General features: G+C 37.4%; 1 protein-coding gene across 1 annotated transcript; it reads left to right on the forward strand.

Annotated features, from left to right (window-relative positions):
* The first annotated feature begins 2,355 nt into the window (after window positions 1–2,355).
* Window positions 2,356–24,934, forward strand: LOC111573142 (diacylglycerol O-acyltransferase 1-like). The gene is made up of 17 exons (XM_023277158.3): window positions 2,356–2,743; window positions 4,170–4,257; window positions 6,283–6,323; window positions 7,062–7,147; window positions 13,074–13,126; window positions 13,649–13,754; window positions 17,157–17,285; window positions 18,100–18,168; window positions 18,280–18,383; window positions 19,300–19,338; window positions 19,522–19,563; window positions 19,666–19,710; window positions 19,983–20,095; window positions 20,523–20,588; window positions 21,359–21,446; window positions 21,564–21,626; window positions 22,778–24,934. Exons 1-17 carry the CDS (start codon window positions 2,496–2,498, stop codon window positions 22,925–22,927), a joined length of 1,530 nt encoding a protein of 509 aa, XP_023132926.2. The 5' UTR covers window positions 2,356–2,495; the 3' UTR covers window positions 22,928–24,934.
* Window positions 24,935–24,965: the final 31 nt, after the last annotated feature.

Here is a 24,965-nt window from a genome sequence, read left to right on the forward strand (position 1 = left end):
GGTGGCGCTGCGACCGAGAGTTTATGTCGGCCTATGGATGTGATCAGGACTGGACTCTGATCACACCTGTAAAGTTTGAGGCAGATTGGAGCATGTTTAGGGCAGTTACACAGCAGTTGATGTTTCATGGCGAAGCATCAAAATTCACGAGGCCGCCATGGCCACGCCCTCAGACTTAAGGTGAGCATTTTGATAACTTTTGATCACCCATGCCTGGACTACATCCTGGCCGAATTTCAGCTCTCTCGGTGTTACCCTATGTGAGTTTATAGCTTTTGAAAATGTACAAAAATGACCCAAAATCGTCAAAACGTATGACATATAATTCAAAATGGCCGACTTCCTGTTGGGTTTTGGGCATGGCTGTCAATTACATTTTAGGTGTGTCTTGACGAGTTACATATGCCTACCAAGTTTCATAATTCTAGGTGACACGTACTGGCCGTAGTAAATGTTTGAAATTTTCCAGGTGGCGCTATGGAGCCATTTTGCCAAACACATGTGCAGTTTCCCTAAAATCTGAAATGGGTTGCCGGTCCAGATATGTGTGGTAATTTTGGCGAGCATTTGAGCATTTTTAACCTGTCAAAAAGTACTTTGTTTATTCCGGCAACGATACGTTGCCACGGCAACAGCGTTTTATGAATCGTCAAAATCTTCACACTGTGCCATCGTCAATGTGTGGTCACTCACCTGACCAATTTTCAGAATCATATGACAAAGTATCAGGCAATGGCACGTGCAAATGTAATGACAATTTCTTCCTGTTGCCAATAGGTGGCGCTATGAGTATTTTTAAATTTATGAATGTGGATGTGTTCAGAACCGGACTGGTGTCCATCACATCAAGTTTGGTCCGGATTGGATCATTTCCAGCCGAGATATTAATAATTCAATTTTTATGGCGAGAAATCGAAATTCGCCGCACCGCCACAGACACGCCCCTTGACGACGAGTCACCATTTTCTTTGGGAATCATCATCAATGTGTTCAGGCTTATGTTACCACATTTGAGGTGAATCTGATCAACGTGCTAAGAATAGTACATCAAAGTGTGAAAAATGTCAATTTCCTGCTACCACAAGGTGGCGCTATGACTGTGAATGTATATAACCACATGGATATTGTCAGGGCTGGACATTGATCACACATGTCAAATTTCAGGCAGATTGGAGCATGTACAGCTGAGTTAGACACCACTTCCTGTTTCATGGCGAAGGATCCATTTTTTTGGGAGTCGCCATGGCCACGCCCTTTGAAATGAAATGAACATTTTGATAATTTTTCATCAGGTCGCGTGTTTGCATATATTGGCCAAATTTGACGTCTGTCGGACTTATCCCCGATGAGTTATTAATTTTGAAAAATTTACAGCTAATTCAAGATGGCCGACTTCCTGTTGGTGTTAGGGCGTGGTCATGATTGACTTTTTTGGGTTTCCTGATGTGCTGAATATGCATACAAAATTTTGTAGCTGTACATGAAACATCGTGCAAGTTGGCCTAATGACCAAATTTTCAATTTTCCAGGGGGCGCTATGGAGCCATTTTGCCACACACATGCGCAACTCCCATAAAATATCAAATTTTTCGCGAGGCCTGATGAGCATGCCACGTTTGATGCGTTTTGGGGTATGATAAGGTCGCCAAAAAGGCAATTCAAAAGTCCGGAAAAGAATAATAATAATAATAATAATAATAATAATAATAATAATAATAATAATAATAATAATAATAATAATAATAATAATAATAAATAATTCCTTGCATTCCAATAGGGTCTTCGCACCATTCGGTGCTCGGACCCTAATTACTACAAATCGGGTGTGGGGATGAAAGATTTCAGGTCTGACATTTGCAGTAATTTTTTTTAAACTTTATTTTATCATTACACACAATGTTTTAATGCATTATGTCACTTGTTCACATCATTTCCATTCATAAGCAACTCACTAGTCAACAAACAAAAGTTCACTATAAATCAAAACTGTGTGGGGATAATTGATTTGCATTTTTAGTAAAAATACAAAACAAAACAAAACAAAAAACACTGAAATGGTTGACTTTTATCACAACACATGGTGTTTTACTGCATTGTGTCACTTCTTAATATAATTTCCATCCAGAAGAAGCAAATAAAAAATCATTATAAATAAAAACTGAGTGTGGGAATGAGTAGTTTGGGTCCTGACAGGTGCTTAAAACTGCATTTCTGCATTATTGTCTGAGTATTATGTCTGTGTCCATATAGGCTTAAGCCCACTTGATACCTTTTCTTTGAGCAGAATCAGTGACTCACCTGTCAGGTACAAAAGTCACTTTATGTGTCGTCATGAATACACTCCTACTTTTGACTGAAATGTGAGCTTTTGGGCGGATTGTTCTCTTCCCTCTTTACACCACCCCGTCTGCGTGTGTCAGCAGCTACAGAGATGTTTTTAACCACAGTTAACAGTTCTAGTTGAGTTTTCACTTTAGTTTTATTCTCCTGCCGTCATGGGTGACTGGGACCCGGCCGGAGCAGCCGCGACACGCCGGAGGAGAGCGACTCTCACAGCGGGGAGAACAGCCAGTCTGCAGCCGGTGAACGGGAGATCTCCGGCGGCGTGTGACAGCTCAGTGACCGCCGACGTTTGCGCGAACGATGGGCAGAGAAGACGGGACCGCTCGGTGGAGACGGTCCGGCCCAAAACCAGGAGCGAGAAGAAGAAACAACGAAGGAACGACTTAGGAGACAGGATGAGGTGAGTTAGCTAAAGTTAGGTAGCCAATGTCATACACGGGGATGCTAACGGCTAACGTTACTATAAGCTAGTTTAGTTACTGTGGTATTCAGTGACAGACGTAACGTTACTTTAAGCTACTTTATTTACTGTGATATGTAGTTACGGAAGTAACGTTAGCTAGCTGATGTCAATCAGTGGGATGCTAACGGCTAACGTTACATTAAGCTAGTTTAGTTACTGTGATATTCAGTTACGTAAGTACCGTTACTTTTAACTAATCTAGTTACTGTGGTATTCAGTGGCAGAAGTAAAGTTAGTTAGCTAATGCCAAACAAGGGGATGTTAGCAGCTAAAGTTACTTTACCGTAGTTTATTTGCTGTGGTATTCAGTGACAAAATTACCCTTACCTTGAGCTACTGTAGTTACTGTGGCGTTCAGTGACAGAAGTAACGTTACTTTATGCAGGTATAGTTACTGTGGCGTTCAGTGACAGAAGTAACGTTACTTTAAGCTGGTGTAGTTACTGCGGCGTTCAGTGACAGAAGTAACGTTACTTTAAGTTAGTATAGTTACTGCGGCGTTCAGTGACAGAAGTAACGTTACTTTAAGCTAGTGTAGTTACTGCGGCGTTCAGTTACTGAAGTACCGTTGTCTTAGCCTAACTTAGGTACTGTGGTATTTGATGACAGAAATAACGTTACTTTAGGCTAGTTTAATTACTGTGACAGAAGAAACATTAGGTAACTGTTATCAGTGGGATGCTAACGGCTAACACTACTCCGGCTACTAACTACTTTATTTACTGCAGTATTTAGTCACAGAAGTAACGTTACTTTAAGCTAGTTTAGTTACTGTGGTATTCAGTGACAGAAGAACGTTGCTTTACGCTAGTTTAGTTACTGTGATATTTCGTTACCGTGGTACGTCAATCAGTGGGATGTTAACGGCTAACGTTACTTTAAGCTAGTTTAATTACCACGATATTTAGTGTCCGAAGTAACGTTACTTTAAACTAGTTTGTTCATTGTGGTATTTAATGACCGAAGTAACGTTACTTTAATTTATTTTTAATTACTGTGGCATTCAGTGACAAAAATGTTACTTTGAACTGGTCTAGTTTCAGAGTTTACTTTAATAATTCTTGATATATCTAACTATATATATATATATATATATATATATATATATATATATATATATATATATATATATATATATATATATATATATATATATATATAAAAAAACTAAAATTATACACACACCATTTTAAATATCTGGAGTTTCAAGCAAATCAAAAATGGTTGAAATTACAATACCAGGGCAACTATTTAAGATAAAAGCCTGAAATTTTCGCTGTGGAAAATGAAAAATACATGCATCTTAATGCTTGTGATGTACTACATTGTTTCAGTGGTTTATGGATCTGCTTTATATCCACAGTTGTCACAAAACCCAGGAGTCTCTTCTGACTTCTACCAGCGGTTTCAATAACTACAGAGGGGTTCTCAACTGGTGTGTGGTGATGCTGGTAAGAAACACACACAAAGAGACATGCACACATTAAAGGCTGGAAGATTTTTTTTTTTCAGCCCTGCTCCAGATTTTTATTAGGAATCAAGGAGGCCAATAAGAGATATTTGAAACTGATGTAGTGTATATTTGCAGCAGAATTGAAAATCTTGGTGTCAAAATTTTTGAATAACACAGACTCCAACACAAAACTTAACAGAAATTTCTTTATTTGTGTTTTACATTTGTTTAATTGAAAGAGAACTCTTCAGGATTTATTCTTCGGTGTTGATGTGCTATGTACCTCGTTTTTTGTTGTGGATTGATATGTTTTTAGAATATGTTTCAAAAACAACAAATAGAAAACATTTATGTGCTTAATTTTTTTCCCTTTCAAAAAAATAAACATACAGTTATTGATTGACAGATTGTGGTGTGTCCTTACAAGCATCTTTCAATAGTGTTGCAAGTGGCTACTAATAAAAAAGTAAAAGTACAAAAGTAAATATTCTCTCTCTCAAAAAAAAAATATTAAAATCTCTTGAGGTGCATCATTTAGAAAATTTTATATTTAATGTATTTGTATTTAATTGCAGCTGCCACAGCTTGTATTTGTTTATTAAAAAGTGCCTTAAAGCTTGTTCTGACTTGCTGGTTTAAATGCATTCGAGAGGGAACTTCATAGCAGGGTTTGATTACTTTCAGCACGTATTAAAAACCTGTCTTCTCAACAACAGCTGCATATCCGCCGCTTTAAAAACACCTGTGGCCTTTGCTATTGTCAGAACTATTAGCAAGATGCTGCTTTAATGCCACGAAGAACTGGGTGTCACTATTTTTCACCACTGATGTCGCAGTTTAACAATTCAGAAATACAGCTTCCATCCGGTCCACCCGTCTTTGTCCATCATTGTTCTAGTTAACTAGGAAACTGTAGTGTTCCAAAACAGTAGACTTTAAAGATAGTGGAGGGTCTATAAGCTCTGGTTGGTCTGCATTCGCCATAACTACTCCAAACAAACAGCAACAACATGTGGTCCTCCTTTAAAGCTACTAGAGGGGAAATGTGGAGTTTCAAATTGGATTACAGTGACTGTATTTGTTTGTTTGTTTGGCTAAGGAGTTAGTTATGTTAGCCGTCATTTGATTTTGTTTGGTTCTCTCATTTAGCAACATCCGCTAGCCCTGTTTTCTTTGTATTATCGCTGTTTCTTTTGCACTAATTTCAGCACTAAGCAATAAATTGCTTTACCACACCAATAATATCTGGCTTTCTTTGTTGCACCCGGCTATGTCCCAAACCGAAAGCTCATACTGAAATATTTTGGTGTAAAAACATGTCCAATTACATTTCTAATTGTAGATGGAAAGTTGCCTTAGACCAGAGTTGTGACTACAGATGGAGAGAGTCTGCTGCATCAGATCTAGAGTAGTGTCTTTTTAAAAATCCATTTATTTTTATCAGGAATCAGCTTAAAAATCAACCAGAAAAAGGGCTGGGTGGATCCCTAATCAAAATGAATGTTCACGTGCAGTAAAATAATATATTTTGCATGTTTATGTTGAGCTCAGCACCTCTCTTCCCCATCTGGGTTTGGAAGAAGCGACAGAATACGAGAGAAGAGGGGAGAGGATGAGGCTTCGAAAGGCTCCTGTTAATCCACTCTTTGAACACAAATCGCTGTGTTCCTCATACAAGGTTTTCCTTCATTCTGGCTGAACTTCTGTCCCATTCCCAGGCCCAGAGCCTTTGTGTTTGGTAATGAGATATTACAATCCATTTAGAGAGAGCAAGGGTGAGCAGGGGAGATAAGAAGAAAGATGGTGGGGGGGGGGGAAATGGGATGAGGGGAGGAAGAAGATGGGATAGAGGGAAGAGAAGGAAAGAGAGGAGCAACAGAAGGAGAGAGAGAACCGGGGATATGGAAGTTAATTCAATTATAACAGAAGAAATGACGAAGGAAACACGAGTAAGGGCGAAGGAATAGGGAGTGTTTTTGTGCAACGAACAGGTTTTATCTTTACATTGTGCTTTTTGTTACAGGTGCTGAGTAATGCTCGCCTCTTCTTAGAAAACCTCTTAAGGTGAGTGGAGATATATTATTACTACCAGGTATTTCCTTGTTCCCAGGGTGTCATTCTTCAACAGAAATCAGAGTGATGTTTGACGTCTAACAGAAATACGTGGATTTAAAAGTCACTCAGCTTTCTTGTGCTCTAACAGAAAGGTTTTAGTAACCTTCAAATGTTTTTTTGTTGCTCTGTTTTGACAGTAGAGCTTCTTTATGTCAGGCATTTTGATATAAAGTGAACCAGTTTCTGAAAAATGCTCCATTTAATGACTTCTTCTGGTGGAAATTCTGTTACTTTACCTTGCTGACAAGTTGATAATGTGTTTTTCATATACTGAAAGGCGTATAATGAGTACAATAAGCCATCAAAGCCTACATTTTCTCTCTTAAAAACCTAGATTCAGACCTTTGGGGTTTCATATGTAACAAACCCAAGGAACCAATCATGTCAACTTGCAGGGTGGAGCTTCCTGCATCCTTTTCTTGAGAATCGATTTCTAGGTTTGGACATGGGGGTCTGAATTACTCCAATATTACAGCATGCCATCAGGCTGTTTTTCACTGGAAAGTATAGCCCATATTAAGGCAGCCTGAACCTTGTCGGACTGTTTTTTGGGGCGAACTTTGGATAAACTCGGGGCACCAATAGCTTTCATTCCCCTGCTGCAATTCATTCATGCATGTACACATGCCTATTAATTAGAGTTGTTCTTTTTTATCTGCCATTTCACGGTGTTTCTTTCCTTGTCAGGTACGGTGTTCTGGTGGACCCTGTTCAGGTGATTTCCTTGTTTCTGAATGATCCCTACAGCTGGCCAGCAGCATGCCTGGTGATTGGTAGGTAACCTTCATAGAAGAAAGAAACATCTGAGAGAAGCAACTAGATTAATAATTTTGTCTTTTTGAACATTCATTTCGAAAACCACTTTAGAATGTCCTCTGGTAAACAAAAAGTAGTGCATCTTGCTCCTGAACTTAAACCAGTAAAACATCCAGAACAGTTTCATTGAATGATATGGGGAAGTGTGAGATCCAACTACCAGTTTGTTTTACAATAAACATTAAACTGGTGCTGTCTGTAAACACTTCCATTGAAGTATTTCAAATGACCTTTTCAAGACTGAACAATACATTAAATTGTTAACAAAAGACTAAAATCTAATCCACTGTGCAACAAATAGTTTTACCTTTGGATGTTAAACTGTGTTTTTGTCTGATTAATTTTATATTGATTAGTAATTAATGGAGTTAATTCTGTTGCCCCACATTCATATATGGATCCTGCTGCTGTTTGATGCTACAGTTATTTAATAAACTCAGAGGAAAAACTGCTACAAACATCTGGAGGCAACAAACTAAACTTCAGCTTTGTCAAAGCTTGGATTAGATTTATTATTGATGAGCCTTGTTCATCTGACCTGTTGAAGACTCTGCAAAGTTTTACTTTTATGGACATTTCAGTCTGCTATAGATGTAAAATTGTAGAGTAAAGTGAATATGAAAGTTTTTTTTTTTTTTTTTTTCAAATTTAACTACCAAACTTTATCTTTTGCACAGTTTGTGACTTTTTTCGGACCAACATTGGTGGTAAAATGTTGAAAAAATGTTCCTTAAATCCCTTTACACCATTTGAAATACATCATTTGTGTATATCTATCAATTAATGTGATTGTATGTACATTGAATCTAAGGAAATATTTCCAGCCTGTTCGTTCAGACATGAAGGCGACAGTTCTGATGCCATTAGATTAAAGCAAATAAGTGTCTCAAAGTGGATCTAATGTCAACTTAGCTTCACTTTAGGGACACATGTGGTCATTAAAAATTGAGTATTGCAACACAATTGCTACTGAAAATACACAAAAACATTTAATTTATCAGGTACAATAGCTGAGTTGCTTTTAAAACAGTGAGCAAGTTTCTTTTTTCCCTTTAATACTGTAGCTCGTGTGATCTGTCTCATTTACAATAATGCTTGCTTTAAGACACACACAGGTGCATGCTGTACTCCAGTTTTTTCTGTATTTATTTTTATGGTATATTGCAGTCAAAGTCTGCAGTGGTGCAGCTTGCAGTGTCTCTAGAGGGACAATCACCTGCCCTATATACTGCACACTAGTACTCTACTGGAGAGGGAAGGGGAGCAACAGAACAAGATGAACAAGAGGGAAGTGCAGGGGAAGCATTTAATGGAAGGGAAAATTAAGTGAGCGAATGTGTAGATGGAGGGCTGGTAAGGAGGCAAAAATGCATACCTGAAAGTAAAGTGGTGCATTGACACAGGGTGAGAGAAGAGGGGGAGGTAGATGGAGTTAAGGTAAACGACTGCACAGGCGATGGGTAAGAGACAGGTGAGAATGGGAGTCTGTTTACAGTAGCATGAACAGTAAAGCAGCTCATTCCCAGAGGGCATTCAGAGAGTCACGGCAGCAGCTCACACACAAACGCTGAATAAACCAAATAAACCAGTGGTCTACACTTCACGAAGCCTACAAGCAAAGTGGGTAAAGTTTTGAGAGGCCAGTCGGGAAACTTTTACATTTAGGAAAGTGACCGGTGTCTTTTACTGCCACCAAAATATCTCCCAGAAGACACCTGATACCTCCTGAAAGGTTTATGAGTGTGTAACATTTGTTTAAAGGAGCTGTTTGTTCCAGTTTGGTGCAGTTTAGACGCTGCTTGTCAAAGATGCTCAACAGGCCTTTTTCCAGAAGAGATAAAAACGACATTAGCAGTAGCAGGGTGTGTGCTTTCCTGACGTCTCTGCGGTTTGTTGCATCTGTATGTGTGGCATTAAGATAGGCACTGCTGTCTAGGACTGAACAAATCAATTTCAAATCAAAAGTTGAATATTTTACGTCACTTTCTTAAGAAAATGAAAATTTAACATATGTAAACTGAAATATTTCAAGCCTTTATCTTTTCACTTTGATAATTAAGGTTCATGAAAATCAGAACTCCAGTATCTCAGATTATTAGAATAGTTCTTAATGTCAATCCAACTTATAAAAATTGTCTTCATTTATACACTCAATACTTGATTGGGGTTTCAATACCATTAATTACTGCATCATTGTGTTGTGCCATAGAGTCTGTGGCGTGTTATTAAAGCCGTGGCCCAGACATGAACAATGTGGTTCAACTCACATGAGCCACGTCTTATTAATTTACAGCCACACTTCATACTTTTTGCAGCACTTCAAGTTTAAACCGTTGTGTCAGTGGTTTTACATAACCATACTGTCCTCCTTTTGTGGCAGGGTTGAATGATTAAGAGAAAAACTGCAATTTTCATCACAGATATTGCAATTTGATTTGCAACATATTTGTTTTTAAGTCAAGCTTCAGCTCAATATTCACTGTGAAATAGATGTAAAACGTGATGAAGCATGACCAAATGAAATAACGCGACTGTCACACAAGGAGAGCGGCATGAATTTGTACAACCACTGACACAGCGGTTTAAATCCTGGCCCAGACGCGCTACGTAACATCTGTCCTAAACTGCAGTCTTTGACAACTGCAGGGTTTAAAATTTTGATTTGAGATTGAATAATTGTTTAGCCTTTGGTATCTTATTTTATAATTCTACATGACATGTTTTAAATCCATTATTCACTGATTGATGAACTGGAGTTTACTTTTTAAAAATAATATTGCAAATCAAATCACAATAATTTTCAAATAATCACAATTAAATGTTTTCTTCAAATTGTTCAGCCCTAATTGTTCTTAGATCCAGTTGCTCTTGTACTATGCTTGATGTAAAATACTTGGTTCAATGGGAAATAAAGCCCCGTTGTAGAAATATGGGCGAATATTTCAAGTTTCCCTCAGGTTATGTTGAAACAGGTTATGTTGAAACTGAGTGGCAGAATGTTTAGAAATAACGCCTGCATAATGTTTCTTGATAATATACTTTGCATTTTCCCTGACAACATGACTTAAACATGAGTTAAAAGCCACTTAGTTAAAGTAATTACTGAGAAAATTGCAGATAGTTTAGTGTCCTGGCTCTATGTAATTTTGCTTGCTTTTTTTTTAGGCGAATATAAGGGTGAGATAAAATGTGAAATTTGCCTAAATACAGAATCTCATGTAACTATAATGAGCATTTTTACTGAATCCTGGTGAAGTGATGTTTACTTTAATTACAAATTATGACAGGTTGAATGAAATAGTTTCGACTTGAGCATGATAAGCTTGCTTTAGGAACATAAATATGCTTATTGACACATGAACAAGAGTTTTACCTGCAGCTCATTTGTTTCTTTATAGAACCGTCTTGTCTCTTCAGAGTAGCGTATAAACCATAAAATGAAAAACAACCGTGTGACTGAAACACTAAACTGATCGATTGAAACTGCAGTCATCAAGATGTCTGACACTTTACTCATCTTCTCGCTCTGGATTAGATAGATAGACGTGCTAATGGATGATTAGAGGCTTAAAATGGAACAAGTGCTGCAATTATGCATCATCAGTGTTGCTCAGTCTAGTCTTCTGAGGGTAATGAGGAGTCAACATACCAGTGTTTTCTGTAACTTAATTCAGCATCACATTGACTGTCACTTGTACAAGATGAAAAGGAAAAAATCTACATAAAATTTGATCCATACAGAATCCAAAATATAAAAGCATCATAATAATAATACACATTAAAGACTATTTTTTTGGCCCAGATAGGTCCAAAAACTGGGTATCTTTTGAAATATGTGTGCACTATATTGTAAATGTAAGCAACTTGTCTTTAATTTCATTTTGTAAAGATGTACCTGCATTAAATAAAGCAGTATATTAAAGAGAGGACCTATTAGATGACAATTAGCGTGTATATTTTACAGCCAGTTACTCCATAACCTCTTTGATTTTGGACAGTCCATCTTTCAGATTTAACGACAAATGGCTTTTTAATCTTCGGAACCTCAAGCAGTTCTTGTTCTATTCAACTCTTTCTGTTTTTACATTTTCTGGCCTATATAATTGGTGTAATTTTGGCATTTAAAAAAAGTAAAACATGATTTTTACAGTTCACAGGGTTAAGCAACATCCATATTGCAGAACTGAATTCACTAGAAGAGCAGGTAGACAATAAACATGCAGGAAAATTGTGATAGAATTCAGATTCCTACGTGATTGTGTGTGTTGTTGTGTATGTGGGTGGAAGCACATGCACACCCACATAGCTGCCCAGTCAGTCATCTGTCTAGCAGTTGGTGTGTGCTGTGAAACACATATGCTCTGTTATTGCTGGCTCATTTCTTCCATCAGATGTTGCTGTTTAATCATGTGAGAGTGTTGGTGTGTGAGAGAGCAGGATTTAGCTGAATACGCAGGGCCAAAACTTGAAACCAACAATGCACAAGCAAGAGTAATTTCCGTTGTGTTGAGTATTACTACTTCATTCCTTAAAATTATCTTTAAATTTCCCCACTGTGGGATTAATAAGTGGTTATGTTATCTTATTCAATGTATTGGTCCCAAAAATGACACCGAATGATACACCTTTCTGGTTTAATATTCTTCTACAACTTTATATCTGTTAAAAAATTGAAATGTCCTTAAACAATAAACTTTACTGTGATGAAGACAGAATCTGTATCAAGTCTGAAATCTGAAATTAATGAGGCTCACTAATAATGAATGTAATCTCAGTAAGCTGGAGCTGAAGTTGACTTTGTTGCTTCCAGTTGTTTAGGACTATTTCCTCTGAGTTTATTAAATATCTGCAGCATCAGACAGCAGCTTGATCCATATGAGTGTTTCTAAAGAGCGAGCTGAGTGCATTTAAGCACTTTGAACAACAGAAATAACTATATGAATTAATTTTACTACAAATTATTCCCAGCATGGAGACAGGATGGATCAAGATCTGTAGGCAAGTCACATTGTCAACTTTACTTTAGCTTAGACAGATGAGCTGTCACAAAGAGTCAAAGTTTATCAGTTGCATGTAAAGCAGTAACTAGAATGTCATCACTGATGGACAGAATTTTCAGAAATGTTATGTAGTGGTTGTCTCTATTTCTGTAGCTATTTCGAGTTCTGTAGTCTTGACTCAATTCTTTTGAGTTTCTTATTGCCATAACCACCTTATAAAGGTGGGACAGGAGATTGTTTTACACATTTATTGACTAACATCATCACAACAGTGATGATGTTAGTCAATACTGCTCCGTTGCCTGCTCGTTTATTGTGACAGCAGACAACACTTCCGGCAACATTCTTCTTCGTTGCTGCATTTACAAGCCTACGGAAGCCTCACAGGATAACGATTAAGTTGAACAATTTAACCCTTTCACTTTCCAATCACATATCAATTGTCTGCATTTCAACCACAAAAATGATTATTTCCTAAATTATAATAAGACTGCAAAATGGCGCTTACAAGATATTTGAACATTTGCTAGATTAATTTTAGTTTAGATTTAGTTATTTGTTTACTAGTGTATTATTATGTATTATACATCACTAAGTGTACTGTTAACTATCAGACTGTGACTCGCTTCATCACTGTGAAGGAAGCCATGAGGAATATTAATGTAAAAGTAAATTATGCCTGAATACTGTCACTTAAACAGATTGATAAAACAGCAGTGCTACATATATTATGTCTGAAAAGTGCTATAATTGAGTCCCAGTCTTGTGTACATCAATGCAGTCGATGCAAAATGCCTTTAGTTCTTGTTCTTCCAAGTGAAAATGCTGCAGGAAAGAGGCCAATTTACATAAAGTGACATCATGCTGTTCTTGTGTTTCACAGTGTCCAATGTGTTCATTGTGGTGGCCCTCTACACAGAAAGGCAGCTATCGAAGGTGAGTGTAAACACCCTGTTTGCACTTTAAACTCAGAGCTGCTGTGGATTTTAACCGGACTGTTGAATTCAGAGCACTTTTGGCAATTCTCCAGAGGGATTATTTTTCTAAAACTGCTCTCTAAAACTGACTGACTAGCTGACCCTCCCCAGTCACATCTGCAAATGTTAAATGGTAAAAATGAGGAATTAGTTTCACCATCCGCATTTAGGGCATATTCAGTTATGCTCTTGTCTGTTTGGCATGAATATGGAACATCATGAGCTTTTTCAAAACTTAACTAGGCCACCATTGCTTAAAATGTGTTTCTCTTCAAAAGCAGACAAAACAAATGCTCAAAATTTCTCTGTATTCTTGTCAGTGTTTTAGAAATAGGTCAAAAACAAATGACTTAAAGTGAAAATCTGTGACTGAAATAAAAGGCAGTTTTTCTGGCAACGTTGGCTGAAAATGGGACGACACACTGTTCTTAAGATTTGACGTCAAAACTCCTGCTGTCCCTCTCTGTTTCTCTCCACTCAGGGTTCATTCAGTGAACTTGTGGGATTTCTGGTCCATTGCATCAACTTTGCATTAATGCTAACATTCCCTGCTGCAGTGGTCCTGTTGGTTCCCTCCGTGACCCCAGGTAAAACATTTCTCTCTGCAGCTCTGCTCCTAACAACTCTGCATAACTAAGACAAATAGACGACTAAAACTGTAGTATCTATTATCCATTGATCGCTAGTTTACAATGTGTGCGTGAAACAGAAAATAATGTAAGTGTAATAAAGATTAAGAGGACATTCATGTCCTTGCCCTTCAGAGAAACAGCAGATTGGTTCGATAGCACAGTAAAAGACAGCTCTTATACCGAGTCATAATTGGAGTCGGTTAGTGGTAATGGACCAGTTGGTCATGACTGGATCGGTTCCAGCTGGCTCTGAGGAGAGGAGAAGAGAGGACAGAGGAAAGGAAATGAAAGGAAAGGAAAGGACAAGACCGGAGTGGAGGGGAGAGGAAGGGTGCCAGAGGAGGTGTGGTTTGCAGTCCAGGGTCATCCAAGGGTCACTTTCTTCTGTCTTTATCAGGCTGCCTGACAGAAACCATGGCTGCCGTCCACAAACCACACAGCTCACCCATGATGAACTGGGAATACTGTACATGGTACACAAGTACACAATATCCCTTAGAAAAATACTAGAAGATTGTCACTCAAAATATTAAAGTTGCATGCACAGAAGTCTCAGTTTTACTAGAAAGGCTGTATTATAGTTGTGAAAATGGGTTCTTTTCCTTTAGTAGCACAAATGCACATTACATCACATTAACAGGAAATTCAGTTTGCACTGAGCTGGCCATGATCTCTCCTCGCAAAGTTGACTTGTAGCTCAATATTTAGACACAATTGCTCCCAAGAAAAATAATTAGAATACCATCTGGGCTAATTAGCTTTAAATGTTCATCATGAAAACCATATCAGGAGCAATATGTTTGTTTCTGTGCTTTACATGCTGTAAGATGCGCAGCTACAACATATGCACAAAAATGCAAGACAGAAAATAGGGTAAAACTTGTAAAAAAAAGAATACCACAAATGTTACAATTTCTGAGATCAGCTTCTTAAATAAATCTAATTTTAAATAGAATAATCTCAATATTAAGACCTCTACAATCAAATATCATTGAAAAATCTTGAGATTTTTCTTAAAAATATCAATGAAAAAGTAATATTTGATTAAAAGAAGAAGACTGGTCCAAAGCTTTGGAACCGCCAACGCAGACATGATATCCCCGACCTGCTAGCTTTGATGGGAGCACAGTTAACACTAACAGATCTTAAACCTCTGCCAGCATTATATATTTTTAACCAACACATGTAATGAACTTGAAAGTATTTCACCGCCAAGGTCACATTTGTCACTTAACCCACAATTTTTTCCTCAGTGGGAGTAGATCATGTCATTAATATGATATATTTAGCTCAGATTGTTGGTGCAGCATCAGTACTTTGCTCGTCAAGGTTTAGTTGATGAACCTTTAACTTTACCTTGATGCAGAGACAGATAGAAAGGGAGTATTCTGTGGAAGCTTGTGTTTACTGAAACTGAGAGAAATCGTGGTTTAGATCTTGCTTCCTCCCCATTTTGGTTTCTTCTGCTCTCCTCTCCTCTCTCATCTGTTGTCTCTCTGGGAGGCAAAGAAGTAAAGGATTCGTCCATCTGTCTGTCTGTTGTCGTCTCTGCACTGCTGTTCACACAGGAAGGGCGATGACAGAGGGCAGGTGTGTGTTTGTGCAGAAATACAGCATGTTTGAGTTTGAACCGGTATTACTCATGTTGTGGGGACATCATGGGTGTTTAGAAAAGACTCGAATTTTAAGGAGAGGTCATAGTTAGTGGAAGGGTGAGGATTACTCAAGGTTGTGGTTATGGTAAGACTTCAGGAAATGATTGCAGTCATTGTAAAGTCCTACTATGTGTGTGGGAGTGTATATGAAGGCAGCTATTGCTTAATGTAGTGCAGTACAAAGTGACAGCACTCTTACAGACAGGTTTTGCAACTGTAAGAAAGGAGGCAAAATGTTTTCAGCTGTTTTATATGGGGGCATCAAAATTCTCTCTTAAAGCAGGCAGTAGTGTCTCTGTATTGGCTTAAATGAGAAATTATGGCGCTCCGGCAAAGTCCTTTAGATGATAAAATGCATTCTTGGTTTTGATTCCAGTGTGAGTGAAAGATGGCTTCGGTTTGTTTCTAATTGTTGACTTGGTTTCATGCCAAGTGTTTGTGGGTTCAAATGGAATTTCAGTACCAGTAACTGAGACTATAGTTTTGTCTTGGTTGATCTGTAGAAAATTCTCTGCAATCCATAATTTCATGTGTAAAGTACAGTCAAAGGGGGAATTGATTGGCCTGGAATCATTAGGAAACACAGCGATGTAAAGTTTGTTGTCATCAGCATAGTGACTGAAATTGATGCTGTGCCTCCTGATTAGAGCATAATTAATGCTGTTGACACTAAAAATGCAATGATGTCAATATGTTTTTTTAACTTCAGCTTATTGTTGTTACCTGAATCAGCCAAAATAGGCATTACTTGCTGTGGAACCAGTTTGAAGTTTTGGTTTTTTTTTTTTGTTCTTGAGCTCTTCTCAATACAACATTGCTCTATCTACATGTAACCTGTGACTCACTTCATTCCAGAGTCTTCTGTCAGAAGAAAATAGGATAGGTGACAAGGGGAACTTGTGAAGAATTTGTTTGTCTGGCTTGTTTTTCCACTCGAGCTCCGCCTCTTAGTGTGTTTCTATAATCGCTATCTGCGGTGGCCATCTTGGAGACAATCGAGCTGTTTGGGAGCCACACTGAGCCAGAGAGGCAGATGGTTAATGGATAAGATCTGCTGTGGTTTGATGCCAGGTGTGCTGACCTCCTCCTCACCCTGTTGGCACAACAGACACTTTATATTCATGTGTTTGGTTCATATATGAACGTGACCCCTTTCCATGAAGCATATGGTGACGATTGATAAAATCCTGGTGGACAAACTGCTCAGTGGTGTGTGTGCACAACTTTGTACAATTTTAAAAAATGTGTTTATTAATCTCCCTTGAAATCAGTTTTAATATATTGGCTGGGAAACACAAACACTGGTGCAAGTACACAGCAACACAAATTGATGACCATGTAATACTGTCCTTGGCATAGTTAGAGCTGAGATGATTTATTTTGCTGGGATTGTTTTGCTGTTTGTTCAAGATCAAATGACGGCTTTATGTCCTCTTTTCCTTTTGTTTTTCTCTTTTCTCTGTCTGTTTTTCTTTTGCTTTCATTTTGTCCCTGTCTTTCTGCCTCCGTTCATCCTCCTTCTCACTTTTGTCCTCTTTCTCCTCCTTTTTGCATCATCTCCTCTGCGATTCTTCACTTTTTTCCACCCTCTAATGGCTTTCACTTTTTCCCTCCTCTCGTCCCTGCTTAGATTTTACTGTCATGCAGCTTCATCCACATCACATAATTAACCATCACCTCTTTTCCGTCTCTTCCCCATCAGTTGGAGGTGCTTTCGTACTTGGCTCTTACACTATTCTCTTCCTGAAGCTCTACTCCTATAAGGACGTCAACTTGTGGTGCAGAGAGCTGAGCACCGTCAAGGCCAAGAAACTGTCCCGGTCACTGTCATGTGAGTTCAGTTCTATACAGTATATAGACTAATTTTATCACTTAACTGTAACTGCACTCACATCATGTATTATTGGGAAATTCTGTTTAGTCTGTGTGTCCATGCTATTACAGTGACATCTACTGGCAGATATGTGACACTGCAGCTCTCAGAGAGAAGAACAAAATATATTAACTATACCACTCAATTTATATTTGATTAAATGTCTGAGAAATGACATAAACATCTTAAAAAAACGACAGAGACATGGTGTTAGAGATGTTATTGTTGAGTTTGAACTATTTCTATGTTGTTCTTACTAAAAATGGAGTGTGAATGTTATTTGCCACCACATCAGTTCCTTTCTAATGTATAGAAAACTGCATTTTCTCAACAATTTGCAAACATTTCAAGGGTACGCATGATTTTGTGCATGGCATGTTTAATGTAAGTGTTAAAAACACGTAGAAATTAGTAAAAATGTATTATTGACGTCTCTAACTCAGTCTCAGACTCAGTCTTTATGTCATTTCCAGACAGACAAAACTTACCAAATAAAAATTCAGTATAGATCAAAATTTGGCATCAATGTGAGTAATTCTGGGTTATGCTCTGCACATTTTACAGAGCAGGACACATAAATTCTCACAGTGATGTATGGAAATTACAGTTATGTAACAGAAATTGTTGTATATCAACATTCTGACTTGATTTTTTTTCTTCGCATTGTTAACCAATGGCTTAAAGTTAAATATTCCACGACACATACTGTACATTGCAATGTTACAGTATTGAACATATGTGTTTGTATATAAACCATGAATGTCTGCTGCAGGTCCGTCAGCACAGACACTAAACGGAGGCGACCGCAAGGTGTGCTATCCTGGAAACCTCACCATCAGAGGTACCTGAATGCATCTTACTGTTGTTTGCTTGACACTGAGTTGATCATGTTCCTTTGTTTAGTCACATATTTTCAGTAACTACCTTACCAACCTCCACTTCATGTCTACAGACATGTACTACTTTGTCTTTGCTCCGACTCTGTGCTACGAGCTCAACTTCCCACGCTCTTCTACAATCCGCATGAGTTTCCTGCTGAGGAGACTGTTTGAGATGGTAAGGAAATATCTCATGTCTGCATCCGCCACTAACAGTAACATATACTGTAGCTGCTTGTTCAAGACATGGCAGAAAAAGGACTTGTCTCTCTGATACTGACGTGCTTAGAAGCGTTTTCTAAATGCAGTTCATTGAATATGTTCACATTTTTACAAACACCTCCCAAAGAACTACTGACTTTGCTGCTAATAGTTTAACATTTGTCTCAAGTTATTGTGATAATGGTTGTAGGTTGTTTCTTAAAAAAAAATTATTTAGCTTATTTAACCCTTCAAATCCAAACCGTAGGTTTGAAAGATGTGTTATCTTTTAAAAAGTTGAAAAAATTACCCTAGTTATAAGAGCAAGAAACTTTAAAAATGCAAAGTATCATGAGATTTTCAATTTGAACTAATCATGTTTGGAAAATGTGCTAAATCTTACCTTGAAATCAAGATTAAATTATTCTGTGCGTCTCATTATACAGTTTGTCAAAAATTAACAATTTGCGCCATATTTGATTTAAAAAAACTAAGCAAAACACAGCAATAGGCTGTGTTCACACTGAGCAGAGTAAAAGACAAGAATAGAAATGAATTAGAGAAATTTAGAGATTCATGAAACAGTGGTCAGTATAATAAATGCAGCATTACTCAAAAGAATGAGACAGCTGCTTGGAATTCAGAGTTAAGTGAAAGTGCTTTGTATTATATTTTAGTTTTGACCATCATTCATAGTAATTTCAATATTTGTCCACCACTTTTACAAAATTATTGGGGCCTGGCACCTCATGACAAAGTCCAACATGGCAAGGAACATTAGACAATGTCTTTAAATAGTGTAGTTTCCATATTTTCTGGCGATCTTTAATAGTGACAGTTCATTACCTTGAAATCACATCACTCACAGTGTCAATTTGTGTCTTTCTCCTCAGTTGTTCTTCATCCAGCTGTTGGTTGGTCTCACTCAACAGGTACAATCTGATAATAGAAACTGCTATAAGGGGCTTGTGTGACATTTCTTAACAAAAATGGTTGTGATTAAAACTTGAAAACTTGCTTCAGTGACTATTATGGGACACAAACATGTCAAATTTACATGTTATAGTTCATGTCAAGCATTTTAACACATTTTTTTTCTTCTTTTTGCTCATCAGTGGATGATTCCTGTCATTCAAAGTTCCATGAAACCGCTAGAAGTAAGAAGGACAGAATGACAGTGAAGCTCATATTGTAGATTTTAAGTGCTGTTTATTATGTATTTGTAAATTCATGAGTCTGTAATCTCTTCTCTTCACCAGGACATGGATCTGTCAAGGATGACTGAGAGACTCCTTCGATTAGCTGTGAGTAAAAACACAATCACTGACAACAAAACGTTTTATGCTTGTCAAATATTTGAATTTAAATTGTTCGGTGCTACACAGTTACTATTACAAAAAATACATGCATTGATAAAACCAATGTTTTTGCCCTATACAGTTGTATATGTGAATATATAACCATTCTGAAGCTATGGAGACATTTTGGAGTTTTTCTGCAGCGTATAAAGCAGCATTGATCTTCAGTTTTGGCTCACCGGTTTGTGTTTTATTCTTGTTCATGTTGGTCTCTGCAGGTTCCCAATCACTTGCTGTGGTTGATATTTTTCTACTGGTTCTTCCACTCATCTATGAACTTCACCGCTGAGCTGCTGCGCTTTGGAGACAGACAGTTTTACAAGGACTGGTGGTAAGTTTGAATGTCTTCTGGTGTCTGCATTGTTTATATATCTGTATATATACATTTGTACAGCTCAGAGAAGCTGCATGAACTAAAGTTTAAATGTTATATCAGTAAATGTGGAGGATAATTTCAGTATTTTTGCTATATTGAAAGGTAAATATATTGTTTTCATGAGAAGAAGAGTTTGGAAACTAGTTTGCTTATTCTAAAAGTTGAAAAACTTTGCAAATGTGCTAACATGTTTATTTTACCTTTTCTGATATTAGTGAATCAGTTTCACTCAGTGTACTGTGGGATAATTAATATTCTCTCTTTTTCTGTATGACAATCAAGATTTTAGACCTTTTTCTGTTCACCAATATTGATCAAACTGCATTAAATCAATTATTCAGAGTAATGTTTCAGTGCTTTTATTCACTGGCTTTTCTTTCAGGAATTCAGAGACGGTGACATATTTCTGGCAGAACTGGAACATCCCTGTTCACAAGTGGTGCCTACGGTGAGTTATTCACACACTGAGACATTAAACAGGAATTTATAAGACTCAGCACAACAATGGATTCGATGTAGGGAGACAAACTTAACCCTCTGAACCCCCCAAGCAGTTTCTGGGTGTTTTTTTTCTCACTGTGGGTTCATTTTTTACTGCAAGATGAAGTAGAACATCCCTGTGGAAACAGAACTATCAAGATTGTAAGCTTAGATTTGGTTAATTTTCAGGCTGAATCACACATGCATCATCAGAAATGTTCTGATTCATTCTGTTTTTACAAGTTCTGGCTCTGTTAAATTGGGTAATTTTGGCATTTTTTTTTTAAAGATAACATGCCTTTTAAACCTGCTGGTGGGTTTTACAGTTCAGAGGGTTGAACATGGGACACTGGCCTATTTGGGATAGAGAATTATCCAAAATAACTTGAGAAACTTTAAAAAACTAGTCAAGCTCCTTGTATTGGTGCACACCTTTGGCCAACTATGCATTATTTATTATATATAAATATGGCCGTGTACAGGTTTTTCAGTTTATACATGTCAGTTTTACATATTTTTTATTTAAATTGTACAGTTTTGTTTCAGTCTTCTATTTCTGTTGTATATGAGAGTGTTCTTTAAGATGTCTGAGGCCATTAAACATTCCTAGTGTCAGTACACACATGGACAAATAAAACAACCTTGAGTCTTGAATGTTTATTCCATCATCTGTTCATGCATGTTTTTAATCTACATCTTCACCGACTTTAACGTTTGTCCTTCTGTCCGTCTTTGCAGCCACTTTTACAAGCCGCTGCTGAGGAGAGGATTCAGTAAAATCATCAGCCAATCAGCCGTCTTCTTCTTGTCCGCTTTCTTTCATGAGGTAAGAGCAGCTTTTTTTCTGCATATGTTGACACTGCAGATAGAATAAACTGTACCTTTGTTAGGTTTGGTCAGATTATATTAACAATTTCTGTCTTCTTGTCTGTTTCTGTATCAGTACTTAGTAAGCGTTCCTCTCAGGATGTTCAGACTTTGGGCTTTTACAGGAATGATGGCACAGGTAAGACCCAACACACGTCACTTATAATAAACTTACAAACAGTGCACTGTACTTATATTTTAAATTGATACATCTTCATTGTAAACTGTATAATTTACAATGTCATGTGAGTACAAATTCCTTAATAGTGTTTGAATAATGGATACATGTAGGAAAGAAAGAACTATTTGCTAATTTGTGTGACTCAGTCATGCAAAAAGTCAAACTAAAGAAGAGTTTTTCAGCCTCTGAACCCTAAAATCTCGTTTTCTTATTAAAAATTGTTTGAATTGCAATACATTATAGTAAATTGCATTCATCAGAGCCAGAAACTATAAAAAAAAAAAAAAAAAAACCTGTAAAGAGTTGTTGGATTTTCAGCTTTCCGATTCTGGAACCTATCAAGCAAAAATAACCAAAAATGAGCTCAAAATTGTTTGATCAAAATCACTTTAATCTACATGTCTCATCAAGTTTGACAAAATAAGCTATTTCCGCCAGATCTTTTCTAATTCTGCACACAATTCTGCAACTGAGAAGCCACGATTCTCTCAGTTGTGATCAAAAGTCGTGTCAAAACTGAAGAGACTTTTAGGTTGAACTGCAGGCTTTGTTTACACAGAAGAGAATGCAGACAAGCTACATTTAGAGTAAAATAAAACATACTGGATCACTTACATTAATGCATAGCTTAAAAAGGTAGTCGGATGAGCAAGCGCTTTGTAATTTGTTGGAAGATACATTCTGCATGATGAAGTATCTTTCTAGAGGTGACGAGACAGAGAAGTGAAAAACACTCAAGTTTAGCTAGTGGAGGTTGTAAATTCTAAGTATTAAAAGATATATAGTATGTAGAGCCCGCTTTTTTCCAGTGTTAGTAACATCTGTGGGCATTTGAATTTGCATTTTTTTGTAAAATACATACTCAAAGAATTCAACTTTTGCAGTTTCTTTTGTTGTGATTTATGCCATTAAACTGCACAGAAGTAATTTCTCTGTTCTCTCTACTTCTTTCCATGATTGTACTGTTTCCATAGAGGTGCAGGACTTTATCCAGAAGTGAAAAATGAGCCCACTGTGTTTAAAAACACTTAGAAACAGTGCAATTAGTCATTACAGACACAATCACCCACTGCGTTTATGTAATTACATTTTTCCCCCCGACTCATCAGCTTCCATTAGCCTGGTTCGTTGGCAACTTCCTGCGTGGTAACTACGGCAACGCTGCGGTGTGGATGTCCCTCATCATCGGTCAACCGTTCGCGGTGCTGATGTACGTCCACGATTACTACGTCCTGCACTACAGAGAGGAGGCCCAGTAGACACATCCACACAGCTCACAGCATGGTTTTCTGACTTTGTCTCACTTTTCTTTCGTCTTTTTTGCACAAACAAACACATTAATCCTCCACAGGTACCAGATAATGTCCTCTACAATTCAGGATGAGCTGATCGCATCGGCTGCATGATTCGAACAGCAAGTTTACATTTAAAATCTTGATTGTTGCGTCTTTCTGCTGGGATTCTTTCCAAAGAAGAAAACAGAAGTAGGAAAATATCAACCTTGAAACACTACTGTAACTTAGGGAGGAGGTGATAAACTCTGATCAGCTACAACATTAAGGGTAAAGTGAGAAATATTGATTGTCTTTGTCGCCATGGCAGCTGTTAAGGAGTTTGATATATTAAGCGGCTCTGTTGTGTCTTCCTGCTGGGATTCCTTACAAAGGAACAAACAGAAAGAGGAAAGTATCCAGTTAATGCCTTTAAATGTGGAAAAGTGGGCAGCGTGACAGTGAAAACGGAACCATGGTGGTGAAGTCAACTCTTTCACTCGTCACACAAAGCTTTGTGCTGCTGATTTAAATGGTCGAACAGATGAGTATCGTGTGGTGGCAACAACTGCAAGGCACTGTGGACAGAGGACGTGTTTTTGCTCAACGTCGTCCTTTATGTCACTGTGATATTTTACTTAATTCTATTTTTCCTTTGCAGTGTTGCTCACCTTTTTCTAGCTCTTTTTAGACCCTGCATGTTACCAAACTTTGTTATTAATGTTGAAAGCTAAAGCACTCAGTGTGTCCAAAAACCCCAAAATCGGAGTAAATAATGTTCTATCAGACAGACTTCTATTAGAGATTAGTCTTGAAAAATGGGAATTATGCAAGCTGATGTGTTTGAGTTCACTTCCTGTATTTTACATCACGCTTCCTGCGATCTGACTTTTGCGCTCATTGCAATATCAATGCTGAAAGAATATATTGTTTTATATATATATAACAATAAAAAAACAATGTATACCGACTTGAGTTCAGGAATTCACGTGAACCCAACCTCATACCACTTGATCAGTCGACAACATAATCGATAGACTTTATCTACAACTTACTTTTCCCTTTGAGGTTGCTTCAGAAAAGATTTTGTTGTTTTATGACCTGAATTAGTTCTTTAGTTTTATTGTAAAGCACTGTGTTTCAATAAATACAATCCTATTTAAAGGGCAAACTATGTCATGGTAAATGTGGCAGCAGTTTTGCTTCCTGCCATGCTGCAAAACATATTCAGGAATGGTTTGGTAAACATGATAGAGTTCAGGATGTTGACTTGGCATTCAGCTTCTCCAGATCTAAATCAGAGGGATGTTCTGGAAAAAAATGTTTGGCAACCTACTAAATATTAGGAAGGTTGTTTTAACGTTGTGGCTGATGGGTGTTTAAATGCAGTGTTTTACTCAGGTGATTTGTATTCCAATGTCATGTTAAAACTTCAGTTTGGGCGGCCATTTTAGTTGAATTGATAATAATAATAATCTATCTACAAGAACGACAGCATGCAGGGTTTTGTTACCTTTCGTACACTTGTGCTTAAACAGTATAATCACCGAGTTTTATCACTTTTTAATTTGACAACATGGTACAAGTTGAAATTTGGATAGAGATTCGGGATCCGCCGTGTTCCGTCCTTTTGTTTTTGTGAGCCAAAGGGGCCTTAATCTGTCCGTTTTTTACTGTTGTAGATGTGGAGCGTCACTAGAAGAAATGAATGTATGCTGATAGGATTTTTTTTTTTTTTACTCTTATCAGTTATAAAAAGGCCAGAGTTACTGTTTGTGTATGGTTTTTTTTTGTTTGTGACCTGAAGTGCCACTACAATGCAGCTCATATCCAGTCGCTTCAATACGGTTTGTGCATTCAACAAATACTATGCAAAATCAAGAAATTAGTGTGTTGCTTTCTCATTGGACTAGTGCCAAGTACAAGTGTGTGTAATGATGTATGCGAATACAATATTTGTCTAAAAATGAAGATTAAAAAGTTATTTTGATTCAATTTAAGTGTGATCAATTTTTAGAATCTTTTT

The sequence above is a fragment of the Amphiprion ocellaris genome, chromosome 9 (genome assembly GCF_022539595.1).
Source record: "Amphiprion ocellaris isolate individual 3 ecotype Okinawa chromosome 9, ASM2253959v1, whole genome shotgun sequence".
NCBI classification, from domain to species: Eukaryota; Metazoa; Chordata; class Actinopteri; family Pomacentridae; genus Amphiprion; species Amphiprion ocellaris.

Coding starts and splice junctions, on each gene's coding strand:
- LOC111573142 (XM_023277158.3), top strand. CDS start 2,496: ATGGGTGACTGGGACCCGGCCGGAGCAGCCGCGACACGCCGGAGGAGA. Junction 6,324..7,061: donor TTCTTAGAAAACCTCTTAAG/GTGAGTGGAGAT, acceptor TTTCCTTGTCAG/GTACGGTGTTCTGGTGGACC. Junction 20,096..20,522: donor CAGTTTTACAAGGACTGGTG/GTAAGTTTGAAT, acceptor CTTTTCTTTCAG/GAATTCAGAGACGGTGACAT.